At 34.1% G+C, this 17,955-nt stretch overlaps 1 protein-coding gene, 1 long non-coding RNA gene and 2 other non-coding genes across 4 annotated transcripts; all 4 read left to right on the forward strand.

The window, feature by feature from the left end:
* The first annotated feature begins 2,872 nt into the window (after positions 1-2,872).
* On the forward strand, positions 2,873-6,021 carry LOC121262236 (zinc finger protein GAI-ASSOCIATED FACTOR 1-like). Its single transcript, XM_041164630.1, has 3 exons — positions 2,873-3,332; positions 4,106-4,502; positions 4,995-6,021. The coding sequence occupies exons 1-3, from the start codon at positions 3,125-3,127 to the stop codon at positions 5,887-5,889; spliced, it is 1,500 nt and encodes a 499-aa protein (XP_041020564.1). The 5' UTR covers positions 2,873-3,124; the 3' UTR covers positions 5,890-6,021.
* Positions 6,022-16,333: 10,312 nt separating this feature from the next.
* On the forward strand, positions 16,334-16,427 carry LOC121263933. Its single transcript, XR_005940414.1, has one exon. It is a non-coding gene; the product is annotated as a small nucleolar RNA R41 (small nucleolar RNA).
* Positions 16,428-16,542: 115 nt separating this feature from the next.
* On the forward strand, positions 16,543-16,624 carry LOC121263937. The gene has a single exon (XR_005940417.1). It is a non-coding gene; the product is annotated as a small nucleolar RNA Z155 (small nucleolar RNA).
* A 929-nt stretch (positions 16,625-17,553) lies between these two features.
* LOC121261832 lies at positions 17,554-17,885 on the forward strand. The gene is made up of 2 exons (XR_005940012.1): positions 17,554-17,597; positions 17,633-17,885. It is a non-coding gene; the product is annotated as an uncharacterized LOC121261832 (long non-coding RNA).
* The last annotated feature ends 70 nt before the right edge of the window (positions 17,886-17,955 follow it).

Below are 17,955 nucleotides of genomic sequence, written 5' to 3' on the forward strand. Positions count from 1 at the left end.
GATAGATAATTACTAGGCACTAGTCTTTTTGGCGTCATTAGGTGATTCTGTGATGGAGAAGGAGCATGATCTGCATGCAAATGCCCTAAGAGTTATTTTTACTACTGCAAATTTCGTACTTAGCCCATGAATGATATTCCTATTCCAACTTCTGTCATCTTGTTGTTCCCGGCCATTTTGTGGACGTGCTCATCCTAAATAATACTGTTTTTCCTTAGGTTTGGAAAAGCTGCAAATTATTGGACAAGCTAGCTAGGGTTGTGACGGCCGGGGATGTGATCACGAGGGGCATGTATATATCAATCCCTCAACTGGGTACGTATTTCTTTTGTTTTATTTGACTTATGTATAGGACTGTAAAAGTTAATCGGAGAACCGAAAAATCGGCTCAAAACAGTTCAGATCGGTTGGTTCGGTCCGAGATGTTCCTCTGGTCCGGGACTAGTTCCTCTATTGTAAAAACCGGTCATAACCAATCTGATCTAAGTTTTATGTTTTCTAGGACTAGACTAGACTGTAATTAATTTTTAATACTATATATATATAATTTTAATCAATTATAATTATATATGAAATAATGTTATATTATAATTTATAACATAAAATTTTAATCTTAAACATGAACATTTATTTAATTATATGTTTTAATTATAAAATATATATTAATTACATTTTATGGCTTAATAAATTCTCATGAGTATATTCATTTTAGTAAATATATTAGTAATACTAATATACATTAATTACTATATTATCACTAACATATAGTAATAGTACTACTATATACTAATAGTATTAGTGTACGTATTACTAATATTTATATATATTTATATATATATAAGAGATTAGAGATTTAATATATATTAAAAATCAAAAAATCGAAACAAACCGAACCGAAAGTATCGGTTTAGAAGGGTAACTGGTGCAGTATTGATTTTTGAAAATGTAAAATCAATATATGCCAAATCAATCTCAAAATTTATTCTAAACTGAACATATTACACCCCTACTTATGTATTAGAAATTAAAGCAGGATCAAGTGGTCATGAAGTACTACTGGGGGGGTTCAATCTTCAATCCTAAGCTGGGGTGGTCATGTTGGGCTTGCAGTTGTCGTACATTTAGGCCAGTGTTACTAATTATATTGGCTAGATAAAAACTAATTTTCTATGATGATGATCTATAAATGTTCACTAATTCCCATATAGTGATTAAAAGCTTAATTAATTAAGCATGTACGTACGTCGTGATCATCATATGCCTTATTGATGCGCATATATATATATATATATATGTATGAATATATGTATATGGGTCTGAACCAAGAAAACAAAGCAGCAACATCTTTATGTCTTTACTTGAATATTTTTGTAAAATTTGAGTACGTAATGATGATCTCCTCTTTGGTGGGATGGAATAAGACAATTATAAGATCCTACATATCGGCACCATTAACTTATAATAATAACCATGTCTGTCTGGCTAGTTGATTCAGACATGCTGCCTCAATTGTATCATGTTAACTTGGGATTACACTGATCTATATTAATATTGTAATCAAATATATATGTTCATATCGAGTGATAATTAATCATGACAATTGAAACAGATCAAAGTCGAAATAATTTTGAAATGATTATCGAAGCTAAGAAACTTAATTACCATCGAATTATGTGTTTTTTTCTTTATATATATATATATATATATATATATACACATATGCGCATAAATAGAGTTACATTAATAATTAACAGCTGCCTATTAGTGTCATTCTTTTCAATGTTATATCATCGTATGTTAACATATATATATATATATATATATATTATTTATATCAATAGTATCTAATTAGGGGAATGTTTATATATAAGTCTATAGCTATAAAATATAATTAATTGAAAAACCACAACTATTGTGAACAAATTTCAAAATGTTTGAATTGAATCCCAAATAATTTTAGATAAAAAGAAATTACACAAAGAGGTGAATTAGGCTTTGGTCCCATAATTGGTTGAATCCTATGCCTTATCTTGAAAGGATGATCAGCTGTTTCATATATAGTTATGCTATTTGAAAGACTTTACACCGCACAACATTTACATGGCATAATTTGAATCTTATAATTCAAATTTTAAAATTTATCTTTCAAATTAAATTATGTCACGTGGATAGCGTACATGTGGTGTAAAGGCATTCAAAAAGAATTATTCTCCAATATACATATATATTTCATTCAAAAGATTAGTGATTACTTACTAAGGCATAATGATTTGATACAATTACTGAGACCATTATACTCTAAAAAAACCAAAATTTTGTGCCAATTTTTTTTCATTCACTTTGATCTGTTTATAGGAAAAAAAAAAAAAAAAGTAATTTGGGCATAACTATTTGCCCACTTGGATCCAGGTCATGGCATATGATTATAAAATAAGCCACCATTATAGAACATCAAGTCATGGCTAGTTACAAGAAAATTGCTCATTTGTGACTAGTTATTTCTAACGAAAATGAATATTTTCTGTCAAAATGAGTCTTTTTTTTTGTAAATAGTTGTTATCGTCGTAAATAATCCTTCACAAATGCTTATTTTTTTTGTAAGTGCGCGCTATAATGTTAGAAAATAGAAAGTACGTTAAGGGACATCGAGGAAAATAGCTACCCATTATATATAATATTAATGTAACAAAGGAAGAGGAAAAATATAAAATAGTGAAAAGGTAAAAAAAAAAAAATGGAATGGATATGATTATAAAATAAGCCTCCATTAATTATAAACCGGGGGGGCAATATTTGCCGAGCGATGTTTGTCTCTTATGAATACTATATATATATTTATATAAGGCCAAAGTAGACCAGGTTCCAATGCTAGTCGTATGGCAGCAATAGTTCTGATCTTCTTCACCAGAAATGAAGGAGAATTCCCTGGTTTTTGTCTCCCTCTTATGAAGCAAACTCCTGATTTCGTGTTCAACAAAAAACAAGCCCTTTCTTTGAGTGAGAGTGCCACCAACAAGAAAGCAATTAGAAGAAACAAACTATAGCTTTGGAAGGGAAGGAAGGGAAAAACAAAACACACACAAGGACAGTACTACAGTTATATCATCAAGATTTTCTTCTTCAAATGTCAAATATTACAGGAGACGAAGGCAGCTTCTCCTCAGGGAATACGGGTGAAGAAGTTCATCAAGAAAAGAAGAAACAACAGCTTCAACATCCCTTGGATGGCTCAAGCTCAGGACTCTCTGGTACTGCTGCCACTAACAGCAACAGCTCCACTTCCGGCCAACAGCAGATGGTTAAGAAGAAAAGGAATCTTCCGGGAACTCCAGGCAAATTCAACCAATCCCAAGAACCTTAATTAGTCTTTTTTTATATATATATGCTAAAATATATCTGCTATATATATATATATATATCTAGTTCCTTCATATATATTAAATATAGTGAGTTCCTAGTCAAAATAGTTTTCATGGTGTTTATTTTCATGATATTGAAACGTGTGATCTGTTCTCTTGATTAGCATCTAGTGTTCTTGAACCTAATTATAATATAAGACCATGTTTGAATATTACTGAATGAAGTACCTACAAGAAAACTACTTATTTGTGGTCAGTTATTTATTGCAAAAATGATTTTTTCCTACCAAAATGACTAAATGAGTTTGTTTTCGTCACAAATAGTTATTATCCTTGTAAATAATCTGTCACAAATGCTCGATCATTCAGCTCAAGATCGACTACAAAAAAATGGTATATGGGGCACTACTTATCATCTCAAAAAACTTAAACCTGATCTTACCTAGTTTTGCAAAAAGACTAAGCTATGATAATGGTTCAATTATTGCCTTGAGATCACAATAATTTTGTACAACTGTTTGCTTGATTGCGCTTTTTGTTTGCAACTGTTTTGGGCTCTATACATGGGGCCAATGAATTATCTTTCCTTCCTTTTAAGTGAATATTTTGTAACATTTTATATTCTAACACAGATAGAATTAGCAATCTTATAATATAACTCTAATTAATAAGGTTTCCCGGCCCTTAATTTGTATGAATGAAGTCGACAGTAAAGTTCTAATTATTGAATTCTCATGGATTATTAGATCCAAGTGCCGAAGTTATTGCTCTATCACCAACAACACTAATGGCAACAAACAGGTTTGTGTGTGAAATTTGCAACAAAGGGTTCCAGAGGGACCAAAATCTTCAGTTGCACAGAAGAGGTCATAATCTTCCATGGAAGCTAAAGCAAAGAACAAGCACTGAGGTCAGGAAACGAGTCTACATATGCCCCGAATCCACATGTGTTCACAACAACCCTGCTCGTGCTCTAGGAGACCTTACAGGCATCAAAAAACACTACAGCCGGAAGCATGGAGAAAAGAAATGGAAATGTGATAAGTGCTCGAAGAAATATGCAGTGCAATCGGATTGGAAGGCTCATCAAAAGAGCTGCGGTACTAGGGAATACAAATGTGATTGCGGAACCATCTTTTCCAGGTTCGCATAATATTGCTCATCATATGCATATGAAATGTGCATGAAAATTGATCTAGGAGAAAGTAATTAAGAGCAATAGGATCATCGTATGACCTGATATCGATGATCTCTACGTTGAGAGAGTCTTTGCACGTTAATTTCTCAATTAGCAGAGCTTGTTGAAAAAACTTGCTACAAAATGAATTAACTGCACTGTCCATGGGCTGTTTTCACTTGGGTTAGATACAGTACTAGTTGTATTGTAAGTTCCCCAAAATAGTGGAAATATGTGGAATTAATGGCCGACAAATTGATGGACTTTTTTAGATACCCTTTTTGGTGCTTCTTTTTATATATCATGTCGTTCTTTTACTCCCTCCCTTCCTCCCTCATTTACTTTTCATACTTCAAATTTTGAATATCTTTCTTGTATTCTCTACTGAACTTAGTTTATTTAATTCAATTCTTACTTTCCAAACAGTATGCAATCCACTTCTTCATGTGTGCGTGCAGGAGAGATAGTTTTATCACCCACAGGGCTTTTTGTGATGCATTAGCAGAAGAAAACAACAAAGTAAACCAGGAACTAATCAACAACAATGGATCAAACATTCAGGCACAGATGCCTGAGCTCATGTCAACTATGCCCATGAATATGACCACTAACACATCCATTAATGAAGCATCCAACTTCAACAATTCAGACCACAAGAACCAGCTCAAATCCCTCTCTAAAGATCCAGTACTCTCAATGCCCAGCTTCAAACCTATGAACATGACAGGAGGCATGTTCTCAACCAGTTCTGGTACTCTCTTTGGTGGTCCAAGAACCTCCTCTTCTTCAAGCCTTCAGCTCAGTTCCAACAGCTCCACTGGGGCCTTCCATCACCTTCTAGAAAGTAAAAAAGGGTGCCAAATATTCGGTTCTGCTCACATGTCAGCAACAGCCTTGTTGCAAAAAGCAGCGCAAATAGGAGCCACGGCAAGCAGTAGTACTATAAACTCTCCCATGATGCACAAGAGCTTTGCTGGTAGCATGGCTGGTCATGATCACCAGCATTCTTCTTCCATTAGACCACCATACACAAGTGCCATCCAGCAGCATAGCACTGCATATGATCATTTCCAATCAGAACCTGATCAAGCAAACCTTGTTGGGATGAATGACGGTGGAGGATTCATGGCCACTCAACTCTTGCAGAAAGGTCCACAAGAAACCTCACAGATCTTTTATGCTTCCGGTACTGGCTCTTCAATGAACGATATAATGCTTAGTCAAATGCTCATGGAGGGTGACCAGAACCAAGGATTCATCAGGCAAATGGAACAAGAGGAACAGGGTCGGACCTGCATCAATGGGGCTTGGGGAGACCATGGCTCCCCACAAAAATTTATTGAACTCCTATAGGAGTTGGTGTTTTGTATGAAGTTTTTCACAAACTTAATTTCCCCTCCCACCTAAGACAATTCCTTTAGAGTTTTGATTTGAGTTGCATACAAAAATACATATCTACATAAAAAAAAGTAAGTTTGAGTTGCATGCAAAATACATATTCTTAATATTATGGCTCCCCGGATTTCTCAAACTATTATATGTTGTTAATGTAAAATTATGTGTTGGAAAATTCCCAATGTCGAAACTTGGCAAAATCTCATTTTTCTTCGAGATTAGAGGCCGTCAAATGGTGAAGAAAATGGTCAGACCAAGAAGTCGCTAGACTAACATGGTTTATTAAAAAAACACAATATTTCCTCTCGAGAGGTCTGCTCTCGTAGACGTTTTCTTTCCCTGTCGCTGTACAGGGTTTCAGTCCATTTTTGAGGTAGATTTTCTGGGATCTTGTGAGTAGATAATTGCTGCTTATCGACGTGCCAACAATGGAAGAGAACATAGAAGAAAACTCACCCTCTCCGAGCAAGAACAAGACGAGATATTGGTGGACACCACTTTGCTAGAAAGTTCAAAAATGTTTGTTTAAACAAACAATGAGGAAGATTTGGGGTCCAGTGAAGAAAGTATCTTTTAAAGATCTGGGTTCTAGACTAATACTAGTCGAGTTTGAAGATTGCATAGAGAAAGAAAGGGTGAAGAGAGAAGGGTCATAGTCCTTCGACAAGCACGCACCTCGTACTGATGAAACATTTTGAAGGGGAGCTCCAAATTAATAACATAACGATTACAGAAGCTGCGTTTTGGATCAGACTCTATGATCTCCCACTGCATGCAATGAACGAACATGTGGTGAGATTGATTGGCAATAGCATTGGGTTTGTGGAAGAAATTGATGTGGAGAAAGGGGATGTGGCTTAGGGAGAATTCATCCGCGTAAGTGTTCGCCTGAACATCACAAAACCTCTGATGAGAGGCAAGCGTATCAACCTTGGGCCAGATGGATCATGTTGGGTCAGATTTGTCTACGAGAGACTTCCTAATTTCTGCTATGTTTGTGGCAGAATAGGGCATAACAACAGAGATTGCAGTTGCTGGCAAAACAACAAGGATTCTTTCACGGAAGATTTTTTTTCCCTTTGGTTAGTGGATGCGAACTGGCAGTGTATTGGAGAAGGGACGTAACCACCGTGATCAGAAGAAGGACACCGATCGGAGTCCCATCAACACTCCAACCCCAGAATCATGCTGGGCAAAGTGCGATATATGTTGATGAAAATATGGATGAAACAGACAGGATATCGAAAATGGAAAAAATTCGTAACAGAAATAGCGAACATTCTCAAAATAAAGAGGGAGGATTTATAGAAATCGATAAGGAAGTTATTGACGCAAAATGGAAAAAAGATATTCTGGGCAACCTTAATGGTGGCATACCCGTATATCAAGCTATGGAAGGAAGGTCCCAGAGAATGGATGCTGAAGTTAATGGCAATCGACCGTTAGTTGTTCAAGAAAGAAATACAAGTGGGCCTCAGGTGGAGAGCATAGAGGATTCCGTTGAGTCCTAGTAGGATGCGCTGGAAGAGGCCCACGAGGAAGGTCCAATATCCCAACTCATTGAGAAGAACAGAGTACCTGCAGGAAGGAAATGGCAACAACACAGAAGGACTAGTATGAAGGGTCAAATGAAGGAGAATATGAACCAGTTACAAAAGAGGAAGGAGATAGACGTTGAAGACTTCAACTCAGAAACCAAGCAAAGTAAACCAAAACAAAGGAGGATGGATGTGTCTGAGGAGAAAGACCAATTTGAGAGATCGACGGTGGCTGGACTACAACCCGCCGGGACCCATGAAAATCATAAGTTAGAATTCTCATAAGCTTGGAAACCTATGTGAAATTCGAGCCCTTCGTAATCTTGTCAAGAAGAAAGTTCCCGATATTTTATTTTTGCAAATAACTATATTACTAGTGAGAAGGATGGAAACTATGAAATTTAGATAGGCTTTGATTGTTGTTTAGCTATTGACAGTGAGAGTCGTAGTGGAGGTCTCACTATGCATTTAACTATTTATAATTTCTCTAAGAGTTTTGCTACTTATCATCCCACATATTACACATCATACTTGTTTTTATTGTTTTCAATTTTTTTTTATTTTTGGTTTATTCCTATTAAACTAAATGAGTTCTTCTATTTATTATTCTTACACCACATACTTGCTAAGAGAAAAAAAATAAAAAGATAAAAAAATTATGTGTGGTGTGTAGTATATAAATGATGAGTAGAATTTTTCTTACGACATTGGTGCAAATGTGATTGAGGCAGGAAGAGTTGGTAGAGAATGGCAGCTAATAGGGATATATAGGCATCTTAAGATAGCTAGAAGACATGAAACATGGGATTTAATTAGATCAATAAAAAGGGAAGAAAACCATGATTGGCTTATGTTTGGAGACTTTAATGAGATCCTAAGCAGAACTGAAAAACAAGGAGGTAGAGGTCTGACAAATTTCTAACAAATACTGAGTGGTGTCATATGTTTCCTTATGCTAAAGTTGTACATGGCTCAGAAGCACACTTAGACCATATACCTATCAGTATGCAGATAGAAGGCAGTACAAATAACAGAAAGGGGAAAAGACATTTCAGGTTCGAAGCTATGAGGATTGAAGCAAATGATTGTGAAAAAGTTATTGAAAACTCATGGAATAGAATAACTGGACATGCTAATATGGGAGATGTAATGAGGAAAATCTCTATGTGCAGTGGAAATCTCATGAAATGGAACACACAGTCATTTGGGAAAGTCCAGACTAAGATACAACAAGGTAGAGCCCACCTTCAATAGCTACAAAATGGGGATCCCAACACCTTAGAAAGGAAGAATATCATAAAGCTCTAGATAATTTACACTGTTGGTTAGAAAGAGATGAAATATTTTGGAGGCAAAGATCTAAGACTTTGTGGTTAAAGGCAAGTGATCAAAACAATCAAAACACAAAATTTTTCCATAGTAAAGCATCTCAAAGGAGGAAAAAGAACTAGATTGTAAGATTGAAGGATGTGGAAGGAGGGTGATGAAAGAGATAGCATTATTATGCAATATTTTCAAGATCCGTTTACTGCTAACACACAAAAAGAGGGATATGGAATTTTTATCTGCCCTCAATGGAAGAATCATAGGAGAGATGAATAGGGAACTCACAAAACACTTCACTGAGACAGAAGTTGTGGAAGCCTTGCACCAATTGAACCCAACCAAAGCACCTAAACTTGATGGAATGGCGTCTATCTTCTTCCAAAAGTATTGGCACCTTGTTAAAAAATCTATCACCTATGACGTGCTACAAGCACTGAATGAAGATCAGTTCCCTTACTCTCTCAATCATACTTTTATTACTTTGATGCCAAAAACAAAATGACTAGAGAGAGTGACAGAATATAGGCCTATTAGTCTCTATAATGTTATTTACAAATTGTTCTCAAAAGTTTTGGCAAATAGGGTGAAGTTGGTGCTACCTAATATTATTTCTAGTTCTAAAAGTGTATTTGTACCTGGTAGACTAATTACTGATAGAATTTTAGTTGCATATGAAATGATTCATTTTCTGAGGATTAAAATAATAGCCAAAGAGGGTTTTATGTCTTTAAAACTGGATATGAACAAGGCTTATGATAGGTTGGAATGGAGTTATCTAGAAGAAGTTATGCTTCAAATGGGATTTGCTACATTGGATAGATTTTGTCATGTTATGTGTCATTTTTCTGTTTTAATAAATGGAGAACCTAGGGGCCCTATCAACCCTACTAGAGGCTTAAGGCAGAGAGATCCTTTATCTCCATACTTATTCTTGCTTTGTACTGAAGGATTGATCATCTTGCTGAAACAAGATGAACGCACCAGACAAATAAGTGGCATCAAAATCTGTCAAGGAGCTCCTTTGGTAAATCATCTTCTTTTTGCAGACGATAGTGTGCTATTCTATAAAGTTAATTTACATGAAAATACAGCTATGCAAAGCTTACTGGAGAAATATGAATGGGCCTCAGGACAAAGAATTAATAGAGAAAAAACCTCCATGGTTTTTAGCAAAAATGTCCATATTGAGAAGCAACAAGAGATTCTATCTTTTTAGGGCATCCAAGATTTCGAACATTATGACAAGTATTTAGGCTTACCTTCTATGGTTGGAAGAGCGACATTAAGCATAAGGTTTGGCAAAAACTTCAAAGTTAGAAAGAACAACTATTGTCACAAGGGGTAAAAGATTCTCATCAAGGCTATGGCTCTATCAATTCCCACATACTCTATGAGATGTTTCAAATTACCAGAATTTTTATGAATTAGAGTAGATGATGGCTAAATTTTTTGTGGGACAAAAAATAAGAGGAAAAGAAAACTCATTGGGTGAGTTGGAAAAGAATGTGTCATCTTAAACATGCTGGTGGTATGGGATTCAAGGACCTCAGAATCTTTAATGAGACTCTACTTGCCCAACAAGGATGGCAGCTAATGCAAAATAGGGACAGTCTTCTTCATAAGGTTTTTAAAGCAAGATACTTTCCTTAATACCTATTCCTAGAATCAAAACTGGGTCATAATCCTTCCTATGTCTGGAAGAGTATCTAAGCAGTGAAAGATAAAATGGCTCAGGGTTGCAGATAGAGAGTGGGGAATGGGAGAGTAATCTAAATCTAGAATTATTTTTGGATTCCTGGTTTTAAGAATTTAAAACTTCATATGAGAGAGGGAGAGATCAGGGACAATTAGGCCAAAGTGGAGGAAATGTTGATATCTACACCAGATGGTGGGATGTTTTAAAAGTCAAAAGTATATTACCATTAGTTGCAGCCAATAAAGTGTTGAAGATGGGGCTATAAGCATTGAAATCTATGAAAATACACAAATCTGGGCAATGGAGAAAAATGGCAAGTTTAATGTGAGAAGTGCCTATCGTTTGTTTAGAGATATGAGTACATTAGGTGGAGAAGTGAAAACTTCTAATGCAAGTAGGCAGAAACGCATATGGAAAGTTATATGGAAACTACAAATTCCAAACAAAATGAAGGTTTTTGCTTGGAGAGCATGCATGGATAGGTTACCTACAAAATCCAATCTAAAAAAATAGGAAAGTAGTAGAAGAGGAACTTTGTCAGCTCTACTCCAATGCAATAGAGATATAACACATGCTCTATACCAGTGCCCATTCTTGAGGGAGAGCTGGACCAGGCACTTACCTGCTTTAAATAATATTGATCCTAACCATGTCTTTGTGGATATTGCTTAGCAAGTAAGTGACAAAAGCAACCAGGAAGAGTTGGAACTGTTTTTTCTGATTGCATGGTGATTCTAGTTTAGAAGGAATCAAATGGTCTTTGAAGGGAAACATCTGGCAATTGAATATGTGATTAATCAAGCCCTATCTATGCATAAAACTTTTAAAGCCATCAAGAGAGAGTCTTAGAGTTGTGTAAAGAAATGTTATCACTGGAAACCTCCATCACATAATGCAATGAAGTTAAATATGGATGGTGCTATATCCATGATCAACAATATGCAGGTGGGGGGATCAATCTTCGAAATAGTCAAGGTGAAGTTATTATGGCAGCTAGCAAACAAAAACATGCAGTGAATGAGTCTTTAGAGATTGAATTGTTAGCTATACTTAGAGGCTTACAACTGAGCCTTCCTCTGGGACTACAGGAGATTATAATTGAGAGTGATTATCTTCTTATGGTTCAAGAAGTTCAAGAACCCGATGCATCAAGATAACTAATGGGAAATATCACCAAAGACATTCAGGGACTTATGTAGAGCTTCCCAAGATGCAAGATTCAACATGTGAATAGAATGTGCAATGAAGCAGCTCATAAGTTTGCTAGGTATGTTTGGAATGTGGAAGATATCAATGTATGGCATGAATCAATCCTAGATTTTACTCAGCAAGTTATCTAGATGGATAATCATTTGTAATTTTTGAGTTTGTTTGATGAAGCTATCTCGACATAAAAAAAAAAAAAAAAAAAAAAAAAAAAAAAAAAAAGCCACTAGACTAGCGCTTAACCTTGGCTTGAGGGAAATCAGATCAAAGGGAGTTAACTCACTTTCAGCTCAACATTTGATCGAGCAAAGTTCAGAAAATAAAAAATAAAAAATAAATAAAAGAAGGTCACTCTTATTTGTTGGATTGTTGATGAGTATGCTAGAGCTCCAATAAAATGGATGAATTGGTTCATTGGTGATATACTATATAGAAGAGGCTAGTTCCAGAAGTGTGGAAATTGAGTGTCAACCCTTGTAGTGTTACAAGCCAAATTTTAACTTTTCTCCAAAGATTTTGTAAGTTTTTTAAATTAATTTTAACAGATAATTTTATATACTTGATTTAAGGAGCCAACTTGACATCCAAAGTGATTTTAGATTTTGAAAAGCTCTTCAAATAAGTTTCAATTTTGTCAAAAAAAATGTGTGATTCTATTTTATTAATTTGTATTATTTGTATATTGTTGATTTGAGAAATTGAACTAAAAAACTTAAACAAAACACCTCTTCATGACCCCCTCTATGTGCACTCAGGATATGCTTAACTGAGTTTTGATATCAAAGTCTAAACATATAAGGGTTTGTTTGGGAACTGAGATGCTCTCATCTAATCTCATCTCAAAACTTCTTATAATTTTCTTTCCAACATCACTCAAAAAAAAACATTTTTTAATTTTATATCTTCAACTTTTTCATCTAATCATTACAATTTTCCTGAACTTCCATAACAAAAGACAAAAAAATAATTCTCGGTCGGCCTTGTTAGTCGTCATTCCTTCCTTCCTAGCCATTACACCTCATCACTTCCTATGTTGACCACATACACTTCATTCACATACTTTATATCACCATGAATAAGCTCTAGAGATTATTTACATCATGAAAGAGACCTGTCAAATGGAAGACGATGTGTCTTACCATGTTGACAATTTTCACATACTTCAACACTACCAAAGTAGTCGACATAGTCAACCCATTCACCAAATTTTTTAAAACCATAGTTTTCAATTTAACCATGCTAAAATGTCCCAATCTAGCATGCCAAATTGGTGCACCATCATTTGTACTCATTTTATCAACATATGAGATAGTGGAGGATAGAAAAAATAAATCTTTAACTCTTTTACCTGTGTGAACAACATCTGCCTCCAAGTTTCTGATATTTTGAAGAAACTTCACATCTTTTGGTTTGAATAAGACATAGTTACCAACATCAACGGCATTGATCACCAAGAAGAGATTCTTCTTCATACTGAAAACTTGAAAAATACTTTCAAGTGTAATTTGGTCATCTCCATTACCATTAATATTCACAACCCCTTCCTTCTTAACAGGATGAATGGAGTTGTTTGTTGTGATGATTACATCATTCCCATTGTAATCTCAAAAACTTTAAAACTTCAAATCATTGCCGATAAGATGATGCCCACGTCCCAAGTCAATAATCCAGGCATTCTCAAAATTGATTGACGCCAATGCATCAACCATAGTGGTTCTCGCCATAAAACACTTTTCTCAATCTTCGTCATTCTTAGTTTCACTTTCTTTTTTGGCTACATCTCCTCCTTTGAGCTTTACACGACAGTTTTTCTTTATGTGTCCAAGTTTACCATATCGGTAACACTTGACACATTTTCTATTTCCATGTCGCTTCTCAGATAATTCTCCACCATCTCTATGCTTGCTAAAATCTTATTTTTACCCTTTTCTCTTTCCTTGTTGAATTTTTTCATTTTACTAGAAAAGAGAGCATCTCTTTCACCACCTGAAATGGAGGATCCAACCAATTGCCCGACCAATGGTTCCTGTGATATAAGAAGACTGTCAAACTCTTCCAAAGCGGGTTGAGGAACTCATCCTTGAATAGAGGTGACATAGGGAATATATTCCCTCTTTAATCCGCGAATGATATGACACTTTATTCGTGCCTCAAATATAGGCTCTTTCAGATCAAAAGTAGAAATTTCTCCAAAAGTTGTATTTGCCAACTCATTATCCAAAAGTTGCAATCGAGCCATGTTTTTTTTTTTACTAAACAACCCATCAAGGGTAGTCCAAATTTCAGCAACAGATTTACACCCAATAATGTACTTGAATTGCCCATGGGATAAAGATCTCTTCAAAATAGACTCCGCTTTTGCATTTTCTATACTCCATTTCTTCAATGCATCAGTGTTCTCTGGAGTACTTTCCGGAGGATTCACTTCACGTCTACCAACAACCTCCCACAAGTCTTCTCCAACAAGAAGACTCCATGCACGACTTTCATATCTTGTAGTTGGATTGGTTGAGCAACTCAATCCCAAAATTATTGAACCGTCCTTTCGAATCCTTTTTCACACCCTTAATTAATCTTCTTCTCCAAGGATTAAGGGTGTAACCGGTCTGGTTAGATCAAATTTTGTAAATTTTTTAGAACCGAACCGGTATATACCGATTTTAAAAATTTAAGAACCGATACTAAACTGATTCACTACCAGAATCGAACTTTTTCGTTTTTCTGGTTTCAATTCGGTTTGATTTTTTCGATTTTATGGATTATTTATGTTAGTAATAATATGATGTTTACATATACTAAACTATTAGTATATTTATATTATAGTATAAGTACGTTATTTTATAATAATTAGCACATAAAATAATAGTATTGAATTTAACTATAGTCTTTATAAGTTCTAGACTTTTATATGAGTATATATAATCAAATGTGTAAAAATATATTTATCCTAAACCCTAAACCCAAAAAAGTATTTAGCAATTATATATATATATATATATATATATATATCAAAAGTAGGTTTATATTAATAAGTTAATATTAATGTTTATGCTTAAGATTACAATTTTATGTTATATTACATTTTATATTAATTTTATGTTATAAGATTAATATACTTGAATAATAAAATTAGAATTTCATATTATATTAATTAGCAATTTAACATATAAATTATATAATATATAATATAATATAATATTAAAAATTATAAATATATATATATACTGGTCCGATTCGGTTTAAATCGGTTTTCAAAATATGAAAATCAGTACTGCACCGATTTAGGATCGGTTCAATCCAGTTCGACCAGGTTTTAGATTTTTTTTTTTTTTTTTATTTTTTTTACACCTCTACTAAGGATGAATCACCGTTACCCTTGAAACTCTGATACCATAAAGAGAAATATTGATTTTCAATATATGAAACAATCAATTCTCAACTAGTATAACAAAATTACACAAGCCCAAAGACTCACAACCGTAAGATAGATGAAAGATCAAACTAAAGAAAAATGTACTTCTTATTGATAGAAACAATACGTCAATATAGAAAATACCTAGAGGAAAGTTAAGCAAAACTAGATATCACTCTCTCTTTGGGAATCTTTGATGGGATATGATGGGATAAATTGGTTGGAAGTTAGCCTAGGGTATATATAGGGGTTGAGAGATGGTTCTAGAGCATTCTCACACTTGTCCAACAAAATGACGAGTGAAAGGGAGTACGAATTTGCACGAGACAAATGACTAAGATTGCCTAAAAATGTGAAGGTTTGTATTGGAAGAAGTTGGGGGTCTAAGTTTATGGAATCATATCAAGTATGTGAATAAGGGTATGTAGTCAACATAGAAAATGGTGAGGGTGTAATGGCTAGGAAGGAAAGAGTGACGTGTGTCATTCTACATGTGCAAGTGTGCCCCCAACACTCAAAGTTACATAAATATCACACCACATTTCTTAAAGGAAAATAAATGTGAATTTTAGAAAATTTCTTTAACATTTAACACCTAAAACTTGGTTGGAGGCATTCCCACTCAAAATACTCTGGCCACCACATCCTCTCCCCTCCTCCCACCTCTCGACTCTTTTAATTGTGAGAAATAATATTTACAGTTATAAAATACGCATCACGTACTTCTTTTAAAAAAAATAGTAAATATAAGACTTTACTCTTTTTTTAAAATAAACAAAAAGATTAATTTTTTTATAGTGGACCATATTCTTTTTTTAAAAAAATATGATACTTACATAACTCATGATTGTATCTAATATTATTCATTATTATATATGTTTCTATGGAAGAAAAAAATCAAAAAAAAAAGTTGGCCTTTTTTATTTTTACTTTTTAAAAAAAAGAACTCTTTTTTCATTATTTTCTCTTATCTGCCAAAGGCCCATAACCTTAGCCAATAGGCCCACATTCAAGCCCATGTCTACTTTCGTAATTCAGAACACGACCCCTCGAGGCTAGCATCTTAAACCCTAATTCTGAAGCTCAGCTTCTATTTATACGCCGCTGAAGCTCCCTGCTTTAGGGTCTCAAACTCCTCTCTCGTTTTCTCTCTAACTCACACACAAGCGCACACACAAGCTGTCTTTTCCACAAATATTTTCTGGGTTCCGTGACAAAACATGTCTGGGGGCGGTGATGCTGAAAAACTACCTATTTTCTGAGGGAAATTTTTTTCCCTTATGATTAGGAATAACCAATGGATCCTTCTGAGCCCTCACTCATCCTTTTCGTCTCTGTTTTTTTTCTTCTTTCTATTTTTTTTGGTGTTTTGTCATTTGTGTTCAAATCTCTTGCTTTCTTTGTTTTAATTATGTGTTCGATTCGATCGGAGCTATTGAGGTGATGATACACTATTCGGAAAATACAATGATGTCCGCTATAGAAAAATATCAGACTACAATTATCTGATCAATGGCTCTTTTACGATGATGTTTTATTCAATCTGTGTTTCTATTTGTTTCTGAATCACACAACACACTTTCAAATGGCCCTTCTTTTTTTCAATCTGTATTTTCAACATTTGCTATCAAGTTTAGAGGTTTTTTCAAAATTGCATGATTTATTGAATTTGATTCGTTAAAAAAAAAAAAATGAAAAACAGCTTGCAATGCAGAGTTCGTCTCTGTGAGATATATGGAGGGTAATGGAAAAACAGAGGCAAGAGCTGTATCGTTTTTCTCTCCATCTGAGTGTATTATACCTGAGAAGTAGAAGATAATTAATTGATTTTAGTATTCTTCTATGACAGAAGAACCATCAAAAGCCTTAACTACTGAAGATTCAAGGCTTTATTAGGGTATTAGAGCATAACATTGGTTTCTCACATGAAAAATCACATCTTTTAGAAATTAATTTTATATATAAAAAAGATTCTCTTTATTATACATCTTTGAATTAAATAATAATAAAATTATTTATTTTTTTCTAAAATTATTTTTTTCTTGCAATCTCTTTTCCGGTATTGAGAGAGCAAGGAAAAAAATATTTGAAAGAGGATTTGTTTCTGTTGGTGGAGAGAGAAAAAAATAGTAAAAATAGTAAAATAAGACTTCGGAAGTGAACAATGCATTTTCAAATTTATAGAAATATTATTTATAATTATCTAAATTTTTAAATATACATAATGTAATGTAATGTAATTTAAGGTCATATTATATAAATATATAGATGTTAATCTAAAAAAGGTACGATTCACAATAAATTTGCAAGCTGATATTATATCCATAAATCATCCAATAATGGCTGATAATGGATAAAATCATTTTACAACTTCACAATAAAGTATTAATTTTTGTCACAATTTCCTTTTCTTTTTCTTTTTTTTTTATAGCTTCATATTAATTTTTTTTTCAATTAAACTACACCGAAGGCTGTAGTATTTCATTCTGTGGTTGTGCACGCCATTTTCTTATTGGACTGAAGCACTTATTCAACTGTCTTTATCCACTGCTGAAGATTTGTGAAATTGCAGGAGTCTGCAATCTACAAGAATAGGAGACAAATGAGAAAGAGACAGCATTAGAGTGAAAAAGAGATGTAAAGTGAAAAAAGCATTAAGCCAGTCTGTTGAGGGAGCATTGAGTTTGTAAAGTGCTCGAAAATGTGAGAATACTTAATCGGAAATTGAAATAGTTAGTGACATCTCTGCCAAATATAAGCAGTGTTTTCATATTTTTCACATATTTCTCAGGTTGCTATATGATATTTTATCGATCCAAATATATTTTTGTGTACATTATCACTTT

The sequence above is a fragment of the Juglans microcarpa x Juglans regia genome, chromosome 4S (genome assembly GCF_004785595.1).
Source record: "Juglans microcarpa x Juglans regia isolate MS1-56 chromosome 4S, Jm3101_v1.0, whole genome shotgun sequence".
Lineage (NCBI taxonomy): Eukaryota > Viridiplantae > Streptophyta > Magnoliopsida > Fagales > Juglandaceae > Juglans > Juglans microcarpa x Juglans regia.

Coding starts and splice junctions, on each gene's coding strand:
- LOC121262236 (XM_041164630.1), top strand. CDS start 3,125: ATGTCAAATATTACAGGAGACGAAGGCAGCTTCTCCTCAGGGAATACG. Junction 3,333..4,105: donor GAATCTTCCGGGAACTCCAG/GCAAATTCAACC, acceptor ATGGATTATTAG/ATCCAAGTGCCGAAGTTATT. Junction 4,503..4,994: donor TGCGGAACCATCTTTTCCAG/GTTCGCATAATA, acceptor GTGTGCGTGCAG/GAGAGATAGTTTTATCACCC.